This window comes from Lutra lutra, chromosome 7, assembly GCF_902655055.1.
Source record: "Lutra lutra chromosome 7, mLutLut1.2, whole genome shotgun sequence".
In the NCBI taxonomy this organism is placed as follows: Eukaryota; Metazoa; Chordata; class Mammalia; order Carnivora; family Mustelidae; genus Lutra; species Lutra lutra.
Genome location: NC_062284.1, coordinates 103,828,451 through 103,849,890, shown reverse-complemented (window position 1 = coordinate 103,849,890; position 21,440 = coordinate 103,828,451). Strand labels below are relative to the sequence as shown.

General features: G+C 47.4%; 1 protein-coding gene across 2 annotated transcripts in view; it reads right to left on the bottom strand.

Moving 5' to 3' along the window:
* Positions 1-21,173, bottom strand: part of PELI2 (pellino E3 ubiquitin protein ligase family member 2) — a 194,508-nt gene extending 173,335 nt beyond the window's left edge. Inside the window, exon 1 of one of the 2 annotated variants that reach the window (XM_047737114.1) lies at positions 20,772-21,173. In XM_047737114.1, the coding sequence (XP_047593070.1) occupies positions 20,772-20,848 (77 nt within the window). In that variant the 5' untranslated portion in view covers positions 20,849-21,173. Of the gene's footprint in view, positions 1-1,097; positions 1,118-20,771 lie in introns of those variants that run through there. The other variant, XM_047737115.1, reaches the window with a different exon arrangement.
* Between the last annotated feature and the right edge of the window lie 267 nt (positions 21,174-21,440).

Here is a 21,440-nt window from a genome sequence, read left to right as displayed (position 1 = left end):
CTGGGATAGAGCCCTATGTAGGGCTCCCCACTCAGTGGGCAGGGAGTCTGCTTGTCCCTCTGCCCCTCCACCCTCACCCTTGCCCTGCTCTTGTTCTCTCTCCCTCTTGCTCTCTCAAATAGATGAATAAAATCTTAAAAAAAAAAAAAAGGACTGAAATGCTTGGAATCAAGTCATGTTTTTAGGAGAATGATCTAAGTGCTGCTCTTATAGGTTTCTGAACTCTTCTGCCAAGATGAATCTGTTTAACTCCCTAAATAAAGCAAATAAAGCATATTAGCAACTTAAACTCAGAACAGTTTAAGATCTTAAATCCAAACCATCAGCCTCAAATTCAATCACAATCTTGTTTAGGCAACCGATGGCAAGGAGAGCACACCAGTCTCCGCAGCAGCTTTCGGTCAGCTCTCCGGCTGAAGACCCTCCAAAGGGGGACCGTGCACAAGATCACCCCTCCTACACACGGGCTTCAGCTTCAGCCTCACACCCACGCTGGAGACCTCCACAGCAGCATTCTGGGGTGACAAGGAACCAGGGTCAGGATGCCCCAGTGGGAACCTGGAAAAAAGTCTGCTGTCCTGGCCACAGACCAATGGGCCACTAAGCTCGCGGCAGCTTAGGTGTCCATTCTTTTCTTCCCCTTGAATCCAGATGCCAAGCAAGGACTGGTCAGGGCTCCAAAAGCTTTTTCTAGTACTTACTCCAGTGACTGAAGAGAAATTTCTCCAATTGCTCATTGAGTCATCTTACTTATGCACACCCAGCAGCCTCTCCCAAGGAAAGAAAAGTTGCTGTGGGATTCTTATGTTAATGAGAAGCCATAAACTCCTTTATCCAAGAGGTGATTACTAATCCCATCCTAGATGCCTCACTGTACACGGGATGCCCATCCTCCCCATCCCCCCGCCCCCCAGAGCAGTAAGTCTATGAAAACCGGTTTCTACTGAGTGGGTGAACTTCACCTTGTTATGCGGACGCCCAGTCAAACCCACCCAGCCACAGTAGGACCAGCCCTGCATACTCGGTCACCCCCTTCCAGAAGGCAAGAAGAGTGGAGCGGCTTTCCAAGGGTGGGTCGGGGGGAGACAAAGACTAACCTCATGCCGGTGGGTTCTTCATGGGACCCTCCCAGGGAGAAGTTGCCCAAGGTAAACTGCCAAGGCCTCCCTGTAAAGAAATGATCTCAGTATGCAACACAGGAGAAGAGGAGGGAGAAGAGGGAGGGAAGGTGAAGGAAAAGACAAGAACCAGAAAGACACACATTCCATGCCAGACTCCGATGGCAGGTGTCCCGTATGAACTCCATGCTTTATACACCATTAAAAACACTTGGCGCTCAATAAATTACATCAGGCACTGTCACAATTACCAAGGTCAGTGGGCTCAAGCGGGCAATTATTTTTATTATTTGAACGAGAGGCATTCCATGAACAGAGCAGCCCTGGGGGAATGATCGATCACATAGGTCCTCTCTAGTTTAGTCCAATGCTTCGAAAGAAACCACCAGTTTAAAAGGTTAAAAATATAATTTGGCAGTTAGCAGGGTTTGCTTCTAAATTATATGCTCCCCTAGCAAACGTGTTTATTTTTTGTTGCCACGCTATCTAAATCCAGGGCCTCTGGGCAGGACCCTCAACAGTCCACCACACCCCTGGGAGATACTGAAAAACCCAAATACGCAGAACCTAGGTGCACCAGTGAAACCCTTGGCCAACACAAATGCCTTCCCTGTAACCGGCCCTTACAGAGAGCCAAGATACCTGGAACGCAATTTTTTCTTTATGGGCTAAAATATTTGCAAAGGATTTTCAGAGGATTCCCCCTGGGTCCCAGTTTTTTTACCTCGTAAACTAACAGTCTTATTCAATGATTACTAATGTTCAAAAAGATTAAAGGCAAGCCTAACCCATCAAACAGAGTCAAGCAGACTCCATATATTCTGTTTGGAAAAGTGGAATGGCGATTGTTTTTTTTTAGTCCTCTGCAGAGATTTCTGCTTAACCTACGAGTTAACCTAAAACCTCCAAGGTCCATGAGTATACCATTCCTGAAGCATTACGCTTAACGGAGATCTTTAAGGTAGAAAGCGGAGGTTAAACACTGGGCTAAATGTTCTTAGCAGAAAATGCAGCATTTTGTTAGTCTTTTTTTACTCCATTACCTCTGGTCCAGAACAGACATGAGTTTCAGCTTTCAAAATACCTTCTATCAGAAAGTAAAGACCGTTTTCAATTTAACAATAGTCACCATGTATAGCTAATACACAAAGCCTAAAACGTCAGCTCTTGGAGAAATCTCACTTTAGACAGATCTTCAGTAATGAACTGACTCATCAACCACCAACATTCCACCAAGATCTCTGGGCTACCATCCCTGAACATTTCTCATATTGACAAAAATACTTGCAATTTTGGGGTCTTTTTTTTTTAATTGAGAGCAGGTGCCCATAATACACCAGAAAGAAAATCTCCAAGGCAAAAATCATCAGCCAAATACTGTAAGACAGTCTTATTGTAATCCAATCAAAATTAAATGAGCAAATTCATTAAGCTACTTTGCAAAACCACAATTCACAAATCATATGGACTGCAGCTTACTCCCAAGTATTTGTGCACATAGGGAGAAACAGACCATTTCCCTCCTATGTGTTGGCAAGTCACAAGTGCACACATGCTCCCAGAATCAGATCCAGGTATATTTTATACTTAGAATACAGCTCTGGGGTCGCAGAGACCCCACAAAGAACAAGAAGCTTAATTCAGAATAATTTATGCCACCATAGAGCACTCTACCATGTATGCGATTTTTTTAGTATCACCACACACCCTTTTTGTAATAAATCCCATGAATAACCTGAGTTTTAGACATCTCGTTATCACGGGCCATATAAGACCTCAGGTGGGAACGGAGGAGGAAAAATCCTCTTGTGAGGATTCTACAAACTGAACCACGCAGGGTGGGAAACTGATGAGGTGGGGCAGGGGGAGGCAAAAGAAAAGCCAGCCAGAGAGGAGGGCTTCTATTCCTCCGTAATACACAGCCCTCCCCAGTAAAAAGAAACGGGTGAGTGTTACGATCTCTGGTTCCTCAGGAAAATGATTTTCTAAAAACGAAAAGGAATTAAAAAACAAAAACAAAAAACAAAAAACAACTCCAGTTGGCTTCCAGAGTACCCCAGCTGCCTCCCTTCAAATATTTAACAAGCTGTACTCAAAGTGGTGTGATTGAGGGAAAAAGTCAACAAACAGGCAAGTATGTAAGGACAAGGGAAAAGAACACTTTGAAATTGGCTAAACAGCAGAGGTCCCATACACAAGCATAAAACTCTCAAAAAAAAAAAAAAAAGAAAGAAAGAAAAGAAAAATCAAAGGCAAGGAGCTGGCAAGTTAAAGGTGCAGGCAGAAAAGCGCCACAAACCTCCAGCATATGAACACAAAAGCCGGTGGGTGAGTATCAGGAAAAAAGAGTGGAAAGAATATTTATCTGCAACTTTCAGAGTGGGAGGATAAGAAACCAGAGCAACTAATCTTGAGTAAAAATAAAGATTTATCACTGTCAAAATATGCTTGGAATTGTTGATTTTTCTAGGGAGAGGCTTTCTAGGGAGATTTTTAATACTACATATGAAGATCATTTAGAGCCGAAAGCTGAAATTACCGTCAGCTCCAGACCACCTCCCGATACTCTTCCACATTAACCCCTTATCTCTTTTTAAGTTTGGAGGAAAATTCTAAGTTCACCACCATCTCCTCTCAGGGCTCACCCAGTCCCTTTTTAGCGAGTTCCCAACATATTTATGTGCCTGGGAACTTTGCAATTTACCTCAGGGAGATGCAAACAGGAGAATATTTTTTTGGAAAGCAATTAAAGAAATAGAAATAAGCCAAGTACCTATTTTGAAGTGAATAATTCATTCTTTAAAACCCTAGTTGGGAGCAAAGAAAAGGGGGAAGAGGCCATTCACATTAGAATGCTCATATTTCCAGGCCAGCATTTGCTCATCCATGTCTTGTCCCATCCACCAAGTACTAGCTACTCCACGAGGTGCTCAAGTGTTGGGAAAGAGTGCCGGCAAGGCCATGGGAACTCCTTCAGAAAGCACTGAGAGATCCCTAGAAATAACTGCTCCCGCTGGGGGGGAAGAGGAGTCAGGGAGGGAATCCTGCTGGAGGTGACACCTGAGCTAAATCCGAGCAGGTGAGCAGGACAGAGCAGACAGATGGAATGGGGGTGCAAAAGCACAGGCAGAACAAAGTTCAGGGGGAAAAGCCAGAAGGTAAGCCTCAAGGGCAAGGAAGCAAGTAACCTTGGGCTTGACTGGGCAACACGTGGAGAATTTAGTGTCCTTCAAAGTGTCCTTTTCTCTAAGCTCCTAGGAAATTTATTTGCAGAAGTCATGCCCTTGGCATATCTAGAAGTCTTTGAGAGAACTTTTAAAAGATCTCAAACAGTGAATAACACTGTATTTCTTCTCTTCCCACAGGTTTCCTTGGAACAGAGGCCTTAAAAATCCCAGAGCAGGGGCGCCTGGGTGGCTCAGTGGGTCTGAGCTGAAAGTCTGCCTTTCAGCTCGGGTCATGATCCCGGGGTCCTGGGATCGAGCCCCACATCGGGCTCTCTGCTCAGCGGGGAGTCTGCTTCCTCCTCTCTCTCTCTCTGCCTGCCTCTCTGCCTACTTGTGATTTCTGTCTGTCAAATAAAATAAATAAAGTTTAAAAAAAAAAATCCCAGAGTAATTTCTCATTCTGCAACAGCCCCTCCCCCTCCCCGGTCAAAAAAAATTACACAGAATTTGTGTTAGATAACCTATTCGGGAATAACTGGTCTGATCAAGAAAAAAATAGATGTGGCTTACTTTAAATGTTTTCCCAGCATTCATCAAATTCCCTTAAAATGAAAGTGAGTAGCTAATCCTTTACAGAGCAGCACATACACCATGTATAATGAAGTACATAAAATATTTTGGTATGTGCACAATGACTAGATGTGACTGTACAAAATATTAGCATATGGAAGATTTTTCTTCCTTCTTCCAAAATTTTCATTAATACTCTTTATATATATTTTTAGCACACAGCTCTTAAAGTTAATTCCAGTACCGGAATATAAGTGGTCTGCCTTAACAAAATCTGCATTTATAAATTCATCAGTGGAGGAAAGCTAAATGATCAGTATATTAGTGATTAGATGTTAACATCTAAGTTACGAGAATGTATGACACAGGACTTAAAACTGCTTTAACCCTAGGAGAAACTGGGGTGAAATAATTACCCAGGCAAAATCAAAGAGTATGTGATTCATGTTAACTAACAGGGTGAGTATTCAAGTGGATTAAAAAAAAAAAAAAAAAACAATTAGATCAGAGAAGGATTCACTTCCATTGAACATAAGGGGCCACGCAGAGCCCTTCTCCAGAGGGAGTGGAGCTCCATTGTCTGAATTTGATCTGAATGGAGGTAACAGGAAAAACAAGGGCAGGCATCCTCTGACCCTTTCCCCTGGCCTGAAGGAAGAGGAGCAGAAAGGGAAGGGTGGCCAAGCAAAGCTGTCAAGCAGGGAGGAGGGGCTGGCTCCCTGCAGGGCTGTCACCTAAGCCATTGTCCACCCCTTCCCCGCTGGTCCAGCCAGAATTCGCCAGCATTTCCATATAATCACAACTTCAGAACCTAATGCAAACAGCAGTGACACACTTAATGCAACCCTTTAGGTGATTATCAAAAGTTATTACCAAAAAAATAAATAAATAAACTTACTACAGACCACGACAACGTGAGTTACAGGCTTTGAGAAGAAGAAGAGACACAAGCTTTTAAGAATCCGAGATCCGGATTCCAATTCCTGAGCCTGAATATCCTTTCCTGGCTGTACAGGCTCCTGGGAATCACTGGACCTCCAGCCATGTCTGCTCCCCCATTTCTTGGATGGAGAGGACATCCTATCCTCGGAGTCCTGCTGAAATGGAGCATAGGGCAGGGGCTTGGGCCCCCCTGCAAGCCTCCCATACCGTGCAAGGGACCCCAAGCTCTGCTGCCTCCTGAGGTCTATAAACTGTAGGGCAGCCGGGGAAAGAGCTGGGGGAAAAGCCACCCCGCTGTGCCCTCCCTACTACCTCCCCAAGGAGTAGCAGCTCACCACAGCTGCTCCTGAAGCATGGGTTAAGAGTAGAACCAGGTTCTTCTCTTCTGGGATTGGGGGGGGGTCCCCTCAGAGCTAAAGAAACCTACGGACTTATCACTATAGCTCTACTGTACTTGGCATGATTGAGGAGTTTTATTTCTTATACAACACGAAGTCTGGTGCTTCATTCTTGGGGACAGGAGTTCCAACTAAGAGCCTCCTGGGTGGGGGAGGCAGTGGGAAGGAGGGCACACAAATGAGTAAGGTGATGAAGGTCTGCCTCTTTGCACTCCTATCCAGGGAAAAAGTAGAGTTGTATTAGTTTTCCATATTTAAAACAGCAGAACATGGGAATACCACCATAAGACAATGAACTCGACTGAAGGGCGTTCTAGCGTGCGGACGCCTCGAGTTTCACCCTTGCACGGTTCATTACATTATCAGAGCCTCCTGATTGAATTACTTTCCTGCAGCGCTTCCAAGTGTCTGCTTCCCCCCCCATATAATATCTAATATCGCTCATCAAGATGCTATATTTGTCCTTTTGTATTTTACCACCAGATATCTTAGAATGCCCGTTAGCTAAGAACATTGTTTTCAGAAACTCTGGGTCATCTGCGCCTTACCACACATCTGTGACTGAAAAGGCTTAAATGCCCTCACAGGAAGGTTGAAATAGTACAGCATAAAGCTACGCCAGCTTCCAGAAGGTTCTAAGCCAACAATTTCATCAAAGCCTTGAAGTTGGCATCTGGTCTAAGTTAACACTTAGAATAGCAAATAAAAGGCACTTTTCCTGACTGCTGCTGGCCAGTGCTTCTCAGATGAGCTGAGCTCGTGCCCCTGCAGGAGCGCGCTGTGTTAAGCACCCTTAGTGAGGAGAGAGAGGGAAGCTGGGTGAGCCTTTTCCCTTCATCGATACTAACAGGAAGATAGGCAGACAGGGAAGGAAACATCAGCGTGCAGGGACATTAGTTTCTAACTAAAGACAGAACTTTACTTGAGAGGACAAGGGCTGGAAGCCCCTTTTCCAAGCTATAAACAAAATATCAATGCTAGCCTACATGACCACCAACAGCAGCAAAAACAAAAAGCCTTCAGGAGTGCTTGCCACAATTAAGGGGATTAAAGAGCTTTTCTCAAGGAACAAGGAATAACTCAGTGCACTGGCTTCAAAACTAGAGAAATGAACTTGGAATTATTTTGGATTAAAAAAGCGGGTCTTGGGGCATCTGGGTGGCTAAGTGGGTTAAGCCTCTGCCTTCAGCTCGGGTCATGATCCCAGGGTCCTGGAATCGAGCCCCACATCGGGCTCTCTGCTCAGCAGAGAGCCTGCTTCCTCCCCTCTCTCTCTCTCTCTCTGCCTGCTTGTAACTTCTGTCTGTCAAATAAATAAATAAAATCTTAAAAAAAAAAAAAAGCGGGTCTTTCTTGAACATAACTATAAGATATTCAGGTAAATAAGAAGCCAGACAGAAGGATTCATGTAGTTATTCCCTTGAGATAGCATAGTTCCATTTTTTGGAAAATACACTAGGAATGTAAACACAAGTGGGCAAAACACATATGTAGCAATTTTCCCCCCAAAAAAGGTTCATTTAAGTTGTAAACATTAAAAAAAAAAAACATTTAATCTTACTGGTGACCTCATTAAACAAGATTTTGTGTCACTGTGTTTAATGAGAATATGCAGTATGGAAAGGGTTTGGTTATAAAATAAACAAAAAAGGTGCAAAGCTGCACACACGTACACACACACACACACACACACAAAACAGGCTTTATGAACAAAGGCGTTGGAGTCAGAAAGGCCTGGGTTTGAAGCAAAGCTTTGTCACATGATAGCCCAGGGACCCCAGACAAGTTTCTCCACCTGTACCCATAGTTCAAGTTCCTCATCTACAAAATGGTAAGTGATGGCACCTGAGCCAGTCAGAGTTGGTCAGAACTCAAATGCATGAGCTGCACTTTGCACAGGAGCTGCACTTTGCACAGGAGCTGCCCAGGGGCAAGCACTTAACCCAAGACACTGAGATATCACCATCACGACCAATGCCTGGGCCGGGCCCTCTGTGCACCTCTGCGCACCAAAGAAAGAACCCGCCATTAAGAAGCAACGGCCTAGCTGGAATGTCCTCATCCGTGCAGGAAGAAAAGAGAAAGCTCAGGTCCCAATGATCCCTCTTTAAGGATGATTTTAAACTGTGGCTCTGATGGGAGACTGCCACTTCGAGTTAGAAGGAGCAGAGCACCCCGAAGGTGAGGCAGAAGTTGAAATGGGAGCAATGGGAAAGCAAGGCAGGTAAACAGGACAGAAATCAGACAACCTGCACCTCCTGCAAGAATGAAAACTGCTCTGCTCCCCTCTCCCGGTAACAGGATCAACACATCACCAGAGGGGCTGTTCCATGGGCAACACTGGTCCCACCTGTCCCCACACTTCTGCCACAGGCACAACTCGGCCAGAGACAGCCAGGACCCCGGGGATTTGCTGGAAGGCTAGCACACTCAGCTTACTCAGGGACAGTGAAAGGGGGCCATGGGCTGCAGATCCTCTCCAGCCAGCGGACAATGCACAAGGGATGCCATCACTTTGGGTCAGGGAAAGCGAGGGTCCAGAGGACAGCAGGCTAAGTGGCTTAAGGTTCTTAGATCTGCTATGATGGGTGGGGCCCGACCCCCAAACATTCCTGGCTTCTGCACAAGTTTCCCGAACACACTAGGAAGTAAGTGAACAAGCACTTTATCCCACCACCACCATTTCTCATTGCTAGACCCAGTGTGAGCCACAGTCCCTTGGAGACAAGGAGGGGGAAATCATCTACAAGAGAAAATGGCTGGAGATCCGATCCGTCCTGAGAATTACTGAAGGCAACTGCTCAGAAGCCTGCAGTGGTGCCTGCCCCTCTCTGTGGAATACCTCCCAGAAGGCCAAGGCTTCCCAGGCTCAGAGGCATGAATCTTTGCCGGGCCCGAGGCACCCTTGAGTGACACTGACCCTCCAGCACTCTAATTTCCAAACCCACCAGATGTCTCTCAGCTCCTCAGCTTCTAAATGTGTCTCACACACACCATTCTTCTCCCCCTGTGACCCTCGGCTAATTCCTACTCACCCTCCTCATCTCAACCTAAATGAAATCCTTCCCTCCTAGCAGAACCAAGGTTTCTCCCCTTCAGCTCCATGAAGGCAGGGACCACTCGGTTATGACCTGCTTATCCCCAGCACAAGTCGCTGCTGACCGGCTGACAGTTCTCCAACTTCCTCTCCTTCCCCAAGCCCTTGGCTCTCCAGCCAAACACCCCAGGCCTTTACCACTCCTGCCCTATAAAAACCCCAGCTCACCCCACAAAACTCCGCTGAGGCCCATCCCTCCAGGATAGCTTTCCCGAGCTTTCAGGAACACATCTGCCTCTTGACCTTTTACCCTGCCGGAAAGAAACGAGCTTCAGAGCACTACAGACCCACCTTCAAATCGGGCCCTGCCACCGATGAGGTGAGTGACCTGGACCGGAGCCTCACTTTCCAAATAATAAAATCCAATTCCTGGGACCGATCAAGCAGAACATCTAACAGAATCTGGCCTCCAGTCCACCTGAAGGAACAGCTGCCTCCACCCAGCTCCCCTCTGCACCGTGTATGGTCTGACGTTGCTAAGTTATTCACCTTGACCTTGGGTTGTCTGTCCCTGGAGGGCCTCTCCGTCCCTGGAGGGCATCTCCTTATGTGGGTTCCTAACTGTGCAATCAGCAGCAGCATCAAAACAGCAACAACAGCCATCAGCTCACCCCTCCTGCGTGGTTAGTGTTTAGTGTATCTGTCTGTAAGTGCTTAACTTCTAGTATGTACAGTGGCTCCCTTTTTGAATTAAGTATCTATTCACACAGAAGACACATGCGGTAAAATACACCTATCTCTGTATTTGGTAGCCCAAAAGTCTTAGTGAGGCACTGAGTTTTAAAAAACAACCAAATTACAGTAGTTCATACAAAACAGATCATGTAGAAGTCTAAATTTCTTTTACATTCAGTTTATAAATTCTGATTGCAAAATTCTGAATTTTACCTGTTTCCATCCCTCTGATTAAAAATGGCAAATGTTAAAATCCCCTAAACAGAATTGAGGGATATTGAGGAAGTTACGTTCACTGTATTACAGGAATCTTATTCTTTTTCCGCCAAAGTGCTCCAACTGGAGGTGGTAACTGGCGGCTTCTGTGCGTGCGGTGGTCTGAGCCGTGCGGTTGGTTGATGCCATGGGCCCAGCCCTGACCATGTCACCCCAGGGCAATCTCACATCTCCCCTCCCCTCTTACCCAGCATATAACCGGTCTCCACGGCGTGAATGAGACACATAAGGTCCTTCAGGAACAGGGGTCTTCCTTCTCACCGCTGACAGCCACAGACACATGAGACTGATAGAAATGAGCTTTCCATCCTGTCATTTCACCACCTAGCTGCAGTGTGCACATGTTCTTCCGGCCCATCCATCGCCCTGTGCCCGCAAGATCCTGGTAGAGATGACCTCCCCGACTCAGATCTCTGTGGGCTCTACTGCTTCATGTCAGGTGGCCTTGAAAAGCCTGAAAATCTGTGTCATGCATTAGCTCCCTGAGTTAAAGCTACTTATGTTCGAGCGTTCCAGAAGCATGGTTCTTGGCTAAGCTGGGCCATTCTTCACCTCCTGTGCTCTCAGCGTATTTCAGGAGAGAATATTGATTACGGAGATTAACGAAGGCAGAGAGACTCAGAGATGATGTACATGTGATCGAGTTATTCCACAAATGCGTCTGTTAGCTAAGATTTTCAGACCATACGGTACTTAATGTCTGGAATAACTCATCTAAAAGGCTGAAATTGTGCTTATTAAAATAATCAATAACCCGAAGGAAACAAAAACAACTCAACAAAAGCTCAGTGAATCATTCCAGATCAGTCTGTCGGGTCTGACAGCAGAACCCCATGCAGGGAACAGCAGTGTCTGAATTGTCCGTCGCCGAGTTAACAAACCACCTCAGTGTGGATTGGCTAAAAACCACCACCCACGGTTCCCTCACCTGGGCAAAGCTGGGTGGAAATGGCTCATCTCTGCTCCATGTGGGGTGGACTGGGCAGCCTGATGGGCTGAAGGATTTACAACAGCTTCACTCCCAGGTCCACTGCCTCAGCCGGGGGTCTGGACTGGCTGGAGGCTGCCTTCTCAGGGGATATTACAGACTGAATTGGTATGTTGACGTCCTAACCTCCAGTCCACCTCAGAATGTGACTGTTTTTGGAGAGAGGGTCTTTAAAGAGGTAATTAGGGTGAAATCAGGTCAAATGGTTGGGCTCTGATCCAATATGCCTGGTGTCCTTAACAGAGCAAGGAAAAGCCATCAGGGTGGCCAGAGATATCAGGCACCCAGAGACAAAGGCCATTTGAGGACACAGGGAGAGACAGCCATCAGCAAGCCAAGCGGGGAGGACTCAGGAGAAACCCAACCTGCCAATACCTTGATCTTGGACATCCAGCCACCAGAACTGTGAGAAAATAAAGTTCTGTTGTTTAAGATGCCACATCGGCAGTATTTTGTGATGGCAGCTCTAGCAAACTAATACAGAGGACAAAGATGGAAGCTACAACACCCCTTAAGGCAACATTCAAAAGTCACAAAGTGTCACTTCCCTCACATGGACACTCACAGCAAATCACAAAACCAGCCCAGATTCAGGGGGTTGGGATTCACCTCCTGATGGGAGGTCCAGCACACACGTGCTCTCTCTCTCTCTCATTCTCTCTCTCTCTCTCTCTCACACACACACACAGGGAACTACTATGGATCATATTTGAAGACAACAGGGAAGGAACACAGGATTAAGTCAAAACCCTGACTTCCTCTTCCCTGATCACTACAAGACCATCGGGGAAAGTTGGGTCATGTTTGCCTCAACAACACGGCCATGCAGTACAATTTCCCCACTGGAGAGTTTCAAGCACCAAACCAACAAATGTTTATTAAATAGAATAGCTCAGGTGTGTAAAAAACTATATTGAGAAGCATAAAGTGCTGACATTTAGTACAGCTATATGTACAATAACTTTCCTCTATACCGTATATGTAGCAGCCGAGCAAAAGTACAGATTTCATTCTGAATTCTCTCCATGAGCATGTAATAACAAAAGCAGCCAAACCACAGGTGTGAACTCTAATGTACCCTAATGCATACTGTAATGCATGAAGCTGTCTGTGTCATCTTTGGTGATCTGGCATGAGGCACACTCCTCTGCGTCTATGGTCACTGTGCAGAAAGGGCCTTTCCGCAAGGTAACCAGCCAATCAATCAAGTGCTCCAGAAATCCCCACTGTTCTCCCATCACAAGTTCTGACTGTCCACAGAGTGTTCTATGACCATGTGGCACGACGAAGCACCAGAATCCCAGGTAGGGATGGGAACGGAGAAGGGGCCTCTGGGGTTCCTCAGGGGCCCCTGGTAGCAGTACACAGCAGTTTCACACCAACAGCCTCGAAGCCAGACACACAGCCGCCTGCTCTGGCCGGATTCTGCTAAGCCAGTACCAATTAGAATGGAAGTACCACACTTGCAATAATGATTCCTATCCTCAAAAGAGAGCCTTCATGAGCACAAAAGCAGGGAACGAGCAGAGTTAAACGTTTTGAGGGTGAGAGGCATTATGTGGATGGCTGGAAATAAAACCTCAGTCAAGAATGACTTGCCACCGTCTTCAACCTGATGCTGAAAATGGCCCGCTGCATATGTATTATGTACAAGCCTCGTCCAAGAAGCTTGTATCGCGTGGTCTCTCCAGCCATCATTAACAGGCGCTAATGACCACAGCCTTTCAATGCGACCAAGGCACACTGCAATGCAGCTCCGCTCGGAGCAGCTGGTGGGATCCAAGCAGATGGCCTGCTTCCCTTCAAGGCAGGACTTTCTGCAGGTGACAAAATGACTGTTAGGTGACTGACAAAAAGAAAAACAAACAAAAGTGGAAACTGGCATATCTGATGTCCGAGTTTAGCAGTGTAGGTAGCAGTGTAGGGAGCCTTGAACTTGGGCCCTGAAGGTGGGGGGGGGGGGTTGGACTGCTGACACAACCCACAGCTGTGCTACAGAATGGGAGAGCTGCTTCCAGATCCCAAAAACCATGCCAGGAGCCCCAGGGCTGCTTGGTGCCGAGTGGGGCATGGGAATGTGCCGCACAAATCCACCCTTGCCCCGTCCCTGGCGAGTGCCTACTGCACACCTGGAAAGGGATGCCTGGCACTCCAAGGGAGGGCAAGTCAAGGTCCCTGCCCTCCGGCGGCCAGCTGCAAGGGGAAACCAGACCATTTCGACAAACTCTAGTGGAACACAGTCGCCACTCTGGGCACACGGCGAGAGCACAGTGGACTGGACCACGTTTGTCTCTAGTTAAATATAAGCCCCTATATTTGTTTACACTTCTCTTTTCCCTTTGGTTATTTGCTTACATACTCCGCCTCCTTCACTAGAATAATACTTGGAATGCTTTGGCTTTAAGAGTGGAACCCACTCAGGGGGGCTTAAAGCAAAAAAAAAAAGGAAATAAAAATTGAAAAAGTGGGCACTCTCAGAGGACACAAGATTATTTTCTCAGAAAAGCATTTCCTGATTATTTAGCCTACCAGGGCCTCCCTCTGCCTCATCTCTAGCTCCTTACCCTGTTAGTCCCCCACCCCTACCTACTCAGGTGCTTTCTTCCCGTTCATCCTGCTTTCTTTTCTTCCTAGCACCTGTTTTAGCCAGCTGTCTGCCTGCCTGTGTACACAGTACCCCACTCCCGCTAAAAGGTAACCCCCCTGCCCCGGTGGGGTGTTGCTGTCTCATGGGCTTCCTCACGGGCAATACTGGAGCAGCGCTGGTCCCCAGCCAGTACTTTTGACACTGCATGAATGGCCAGATACGCCGAGCTCCAGACAGAGGACGGGAACCAGAATCTGGAACTAAGTAGCTGCTCACTGGCTCACACTCTCTTCCCTCCTTGTCTGTTTCATGGAGGCTCTGGAGGTGGTAACTGCTATTCCCTCCACCTCCTTCTCCTCCTACCTAGGTTGTAACCCCCCTCATAGAAGTGCTTTCTCCACTTCTCTTTCAGAGCTGAAAACCCTGCTATGATGGCCCCCAAGATGAAGTCCAGAATCTTTCCAGTGATTTCTAAGTACTTTATGACCTGCCCCCATCCTCATCTCTCATGTATTTAACTCAACTGCTCTTCCTAGCCACGCAGGGCTTTTCTCTCTGTTCCTCAGAGGAGCAGGCACACTGGCCCCTGGGTCTCGGAGCACAGTGTGGCCTCTGTCTAAGAGCACTCTGTCCCCCTCACCTCCTCCTGGCTGGCCTCTTCCCATCTGGGCACGGTGTTAGGTGACCCTTTGTTCTGTAGATTGCTTTCTGTCTCTCCAACTGGACTGTAGGCTTCAAACTGGCAGGGACCATCCCAGCCTTATTCTCCACTGCATCCCTTAGTGCCAAGCTCAGCATCCCACACTAGTAGATGCCCAAATATTTGTAGAATCCATCAATGTACTATATATTGGTAATGCCTATTCACTAAGGAGCTGTGACAAGAATCAGATAGCAGTTCATGAGGGCAGGGAACGTGATTGTCCTGTCTGACTTCCCTGTGCCTGGAAGAGTAGACACCCAATAAATATTTGTGGAATGAATACATTCCTGGCTTGCCTGCTCTAACTCCACCCCTTTCTCTCCCACTTGAGAAAACATATCAGAAAGCAAGTGGGTGAAAAATGACATTATTAAAGGGACATCTCAGAATCATTTGAAAGATCAACACTTTATTCCTTGTCATAAATTACTGGACCCGTAACTCAACACTGATCATTACTTATGAGGTGGTTTGAGACAATGGCTGAGAAGAGCTGATTTAAACAAAGCTAAAAAATATGAAGCACTTTCTGCTCTTATCATTTTATTTTCTAGAAGCTGAAGATAACAGTAAGTTCAGGAAGAACTAATAACTGAATCATTTATACCCTCACTTTGCTTTTTACAAAATAGGTTCTGCATACCCCAGGAGAAATCTTCACTTAAATCAAACAATGCTCAAATTTCCTTTCCAGTTATTTTTCTCCCATACCAATGAGGTCCACCTAGTTGCTGCTGTCGCCATTCAAAAGCCAAAGAACAGCACCACCTAACTTACTTCTGGAACACTATGCTGCTGATCCCTACAGATACAGAATCATTGCCCCAGTGTAACAATACTGGTCTCCCTCAAATACAGCAACTGGGATGTTTTGGGGTTTTCAGTGTTTTGTGTGTCTGTTTCATCTCTTGGACAAAATGTGTTTGGTAAAGTTGCTGGGACCTGCATCAACCCGGTTTTATTTTTGTTTATATAAAGCATCCCCAAATACGGATCCCATGACGAAATAAAACCAAAAAATGAAAGTCCTAATGAAGGTGTCAGTCTTGATGTGTTAAAGAGGGAAACCAGTAAATCTGAGAAAGTCAGACAAGAAACCACACAGACAGCCACATACTCCAAACAAGGCTAAAGTTAGTTAAGGAAAATATAGCAACCCAAAGCTAGTAACATCATGACCATTAATAGCCTACAGAATTAGACACTCCATCCACACAAACAGATCTGTCTCTTCAGATCACCCCACATGCTGAGTGACAGTAAAGATTTTGTTTCCTATATGAAAAAAAAAAGTTCAAAGACCTTTTAGTCTATAAAGGATACCAGTGTTTGAAGTCTTCGGGCCCAAATTAGAGAGGAGGATGAGAAAAGGAGGGGTGCAAAGGCAAGGCGCCAAGGTTAAAACGAAAACAGCATATAGAAATCGGGAGCTGCTTGTTTTAAAAAATAAAGACCATAAACTCTTCAAGGAACTGCCTTCTTTGTATTACCTGATAGATGCTGCACCATCCAAAGGAAAAAACGGCAAGTTCCCCCACCCCACCCCATCCCTGACTTTTTAGCCTTTTGAAGACCTCAATCAGTTTCCACTAAAATACTTCATTTTCGGTCACATTCATAACCATTCTTTTGTAGAGGTTTTTAGCCCATGTTTGTGCCAAGGATCCCTTTGGCAGTCTGGTAAAGACTACTGAGCCCTTCTCAGAAAAATGGTTTAAATGCATAAAATAAAATACAAAGGATTACAAGTGAAGATAATTACGCTTAGTTATCAAGACAGTTTTAAGTTATGATACAACCACATAAGCAGTTCTGTATTAATGCAGTGAGGAGCAAATCAAGCAGCAGTTCTCTCTGCTGCCCATTATCCTAATTGAGTGAAATTGTAAATTTCAATCTGACTGTAGTGAAAATAGAGATGCATTTTCCTCCCCAATCCCAAGTTCAGGGATTTCCTGAATTCTATCTGAAGACCCCAAAAACCCTTAGTTGGGAGAGCCAATAAAAATACATTTGGTGAAGGGGCGCCTGGATGGCTCAGTGGGTTAAGCCTCTGCCTTCGGCTCAGGTCATGATCCCAGGGTCCTGGGATCGAGCCCCGCATAGGGCTCTCTGCTCAGCGGGGAGCCTGCTTCTTCCTCTCTCTCTCTCTGCCTGCCTCTCTGCCTACTGTGATCTCTCTCTGTCTGTCAAATAAGTAAATAAAATCTTTTAAAAAAAATACATTTGGTGAAGCATCAAATTAAAATTAAAGCCTTGCAAAATATATTACCCATTCCACTGTGAGGTGAGGGGAACTAAGAGTAAGCAATATTTTCCCAAAAAACCATGATGGGCCATTAGTCAGCACAAGAGCTGCATGCTTCAAACTGAATCCAGAAAGGGATTCAGGTGCTTGCTTGGGCAGCACATATACTAAAACAGAAAGGGATTCAGCTCCCCTCGTGCAAGTTACAAAAAAAAAACTGAAGCTTTGAGGAACTCACAGCCCTGCTGGAATCTGTCCTGAAGTGGGAAAACAGTGACCAGGGCAGTGCCGTGATCCAGCTCAGCTATGAACTTGAACAAATCTCCTTCCTGCCAGGAACCTTAGGTTGCTTCTTCTTCAGTAAAATAAAAGGGCTAAATGTATACCAGCACCTCTTACGCCCCTTCCAGTTCCAAAGCCCTACCCAGATTATCTCTTCCTTATGCTGCCTTTTCCAGCCTATTGAGCTTAACTGCAAAACATTATTGCTTTTTCTTAAGTTTGGAACAGGAAGTTTTACCAAATTTGAATGTCTTCACATATAACCAAATGAGACAAATATGTGTGCACCATTACAACTTTTTCTTACATGCCTGTTTTGCACATACCTACTTCAAAAGAAGTGATTGCATTGGTCTTTCCTGCCACCATCCATCACCTTAAGAGTATTCAAAACCAACACACAGAATGTTAACTGCATTTTCCACATTTGAACCAAGGAACAATATTACAGGGTACAGACAAGGAAGGATCCTTAAAGATGGCCTAACCCAATCATACTTCCTTATGGCTGAAAAAGCAGAGACAGGGTAAGAGACTAAGCCAAAGTCACAAAGCTAGCTGGCAAGAAAGCAGAGATTGAATCTGGGTCTCCCGACTGTACCTTAATGCTCTCCCCACTAAAGTGAACGGCCTCTCAAATCCAGACATGCTTCCCCAACTTCAACGTGCCAGCCAGCTTTACAATGAATAGCAAGAAAGACCTGACAGTTAGACCAGTCATTTTCTCTACCTTGAATCATGCAATGGGCACAACAAAGGGTTGTGGCATGACACATTTATTGGTTAGAATCCAGAAATAATGAAATTCCACTAATCCAATGAGAAGGTGATAACCCTATTAACACCCTAACTACCTGTCAAGTCCCTTAATATTGTGTAATACATGAAAAGACACATATTTGCATGTGGATGTGGACATGATACATATATAGCTCTTCACACATACATTTATACACATATATGTGTATGTCTGTACATATACACATATGTGTATATAGTTCCTCAGTCTGTTCCCCAGGATTTCTAACATTTTAATATGAAATTTAGGAGAGAGGATAAAAAGAAGAAATTTAGAAGAGAAAGGTAGTTGTACAACTACAAAAAAAAGGTAAAAGCTTATATCAGTATCAATATTGATCATTTTTAGAGGTCAAGATTAATTTTATCAATAAAACCTACTAGAAATTCTCTATCAATATTTATGTCCCAAATGATCAGATATGCAAAGTTGATATTGATTCTTTGACGGTTATGATTGTTTGAAGGGGGCAGGGCACTGTCTCAAGTCCTGAGAGTAGGATACAAATAAATAGGGTCTCTTTCAAGTCTACCTATTACTCACTATTTCCCCCGGCATTCTTCGGTGTGTTTGTAATTTCTAAAGAGTCAGAAATCTACCCTCAAAAAAGACCAGAATTCTTCTCAAGTATTCAATAACCTGACAAGTATCTTCTCAGCAGTCTGAGGTCAACTCACATTTCACTTTCTCAGAGAGACCTGCCTTGACCTCCCAGTTCAAGAAAGCAATACCTACCTAGCACAGATATTCTGCAAGTTAACCACCTTTGGTGGTGAGCCTGGCAACACCTGAGATTGCCATATATTATTCATTTGTTTACATGTTTCTTTCTGCTGATGCCCGCCCCTCCACGCTAAACTGAGCTCCTTCTCAGTGCAGGATCCTGACTACCTAAGCAGGGCAGGCACGTATCAGGTGTCTGGCCCCAAATGGTAAATTGCCAACTATGTCATACTTAGTGTCTCCTGGAAAACCATCAGTTGAGGACACAGCACGTGTGATGGGCAACACATTGACATAGCCTACTTTGGAATAAGCCTATGATACCAGGACAATCCTGGGTCTAAATCCTTCCCACGGCTTTGGAACGCCCTGCATTTGCAGCTATAAACACAAAACCTCTCCAAGGCCCACTTGAACACCACTTTTCTGAAACATCTCCACAATGATTTCCTCAAAAGGACATAATGAAATAAAGCTCTGGAGTACGTTAATCTTTCGCGTCGGGTTTACAAAGTATGTTAAACACACTTGAAAGCCAGACACACAAAACCAAACTCCACAAAATTAGGTTGGGCTGAGGTTACATAAGACAAGCTAACCTCGGGCTTTCCCCCTGTCATTCCTCTCTCCTTCCACTGAACCCTGACATCTGTCTCTTCAGCGCAATTAAGATGCAGGTGGGAAAAACCGCTTATCTGCAAACTTCAAAATAGGTAATGAGATTTCCAATAATCCTCCACTTAATACTCCAGCAACAACGTGAGGAGAACTAGACAACTTCCAGCTGTACTGTGTCTGGAAGCTTCCCTTAAAAATCCTTCTCTTCAAAATTATTTTTAAGTCGGCACTTACTTCAACGTATTCAGTTATCAAACAAAAAAAAAAAAAAAAAAAAAAAAAAAAACGTTTTTCAGAGTTCGCTGAGATCTTCCCTACCCGTGGCTCCTCATATACCGGCTAAGACTACCTATCAGCACCAAAGACCGTCTGAATACAGGTCTTTCAACAGAGAAGGACAAAAGCGCGGGTTCCCAAGAGTGACACATCCAAAGGAGAAAATAATCCTTTCTTCTCCAAATGCTAAATCCAAGTTGCTCCCACTCCCGAGTTTCCTGCATTTCCCTTCTCCCCATTCTGCTCCCCTTTCACTGCCCACTTTATCCTACTTTAATCCCGCGAAGCCTCTCTCCCGGCTTATTAAGGGTAAACAATAGAAATGTCACAAGGAAACTCAGGAAGTAGATGAAGTCTCTAATTGCTGCCGTTTAACGATTGTAGATAATTACTATCTTCAAAATGTGGTTTTCACAAGCGGAGAGGGAGCCGAGGCGGGCGGGCTCCCCGGCGCCGGGAGAACAGCAGCGAGGCCGCGGCCCGGGACGGTGGGGATGCGGCCCGGCACCCCGGAGTCCCGGCAGGCGCTGCCGTGTCCCTGCCCCCTCCAGGACACTCCCGCCTGGGAGAGCCGAGGGCCGGCCTGCCCGCGCGGGTCACAGACAGTTCACTGCCCCCGGGCTGCCGCTACCCGCGGCGGTCACCATAACAATATGCAAAGCGCTGCCCGCGGACGCCCACCGCGCAGATCCCGCCGCCCGCGGCGGCCGAACCCGCAGCGCCGCGCTAGGAGTTCCGGGACCCGGGATTACAGGCCACCCGGCAGAGGGTCCCCGGGGGACCGGGCCCCACCGGCCTTTCAGCTTCGTCAACTGGGGGGGGTCTCCCCACACACCATGAGGTGCCTACGACGGCGGCGCCTCGGCCCCGGCCCCTGCCCCTACGCGCCCTCCCTGACCCAGGGCGCGCGGGGAAGTCGAGCAAGGGTCCGTCCCTCCCTCTCCCCCGGTAAGGACGAGGACTCTGTCCCTGAGAGCAGCGCCCCGCGGGACGCGGGATCGCCACAGTCCCTGCCTCTCCTGGGCCGACCCCACTCCGCCACTTCCTCGGCCGCCGTCCTCCGCGGGGAAAGCGCATTTCTGCGGTCTTTGCAGCACCCCGCGCGCGCGGATGGGGGCACAGCTCCCCGGGCGCTTGCCGCCCCGGCCCCAGAGCCGCCCCGCCGCCCCAAGAGCCCCGGCGTTCCCCAGGGAGCGCCCGAGCCACCCCGCTGGCCCCGCTCGGGGATGCCGGCGCCCTGCGGCCGCCCAGCCCGGAGCACTCGGCGGCCGCCGTTAAGCCCCCGCGGAGATCTCGGGACTCACCCCAGTACCACCAGCTCCCCGTATTTCACCGGCTCCTTATTGGGGGCGCAGTGCTCCTCCTGGCCAGGGGAAAACATGGAGCCCCGATCGGCCGCCGCCGCCGCCTCCTCCGCCGCGATCCCCGCCGAGTCCGCGCCTCCGCTACAATCCCATCCTGAGAAGGGGGTGAGCGCGCCGGGGAAGGGCACGGCGGCGAAGGGGGCGCGGGGCGGCCAGTCCCGCGGCTGCTCCGTCGTGGCTGTGCGGCTGCCCCGCCGCGCTCCCGGGAGCTCCGCACGCTGCTGCCGCTCCGAGCCGGACTCGGCAACAAATGGGACTGGGCAGCAGAGGGACCTGCCCGCGCCGAGAGCCGCCGCCGCCGCCGCCGCCGGAACCCCGCGTAGGGAAGGAGGGAGGGAGGGAGAAAAGGAGCGCGGGAGGGGCGGGGGCAGCGAGCGGGGGAGGGGCGGGGGCAGGACCACGGAGCCACCCCTCTCGCGCGCGGGCAGGTGGGAGCTGCCGCGCCAGCCGCCCGAAGCCGGGCAGCCCCCGACCCGCCCGGCGCCCCCTCCCCCAGGCGTGTGGGGCGGCCCGCGCCCCCCTCCCCGCCCCCTTCGGGCCCCGCGGTGGAACGGCCCCCGTGTTATGTAAACATAGAGTAAAAGGGAAAGGAAGTTCTTAAAGGAACAG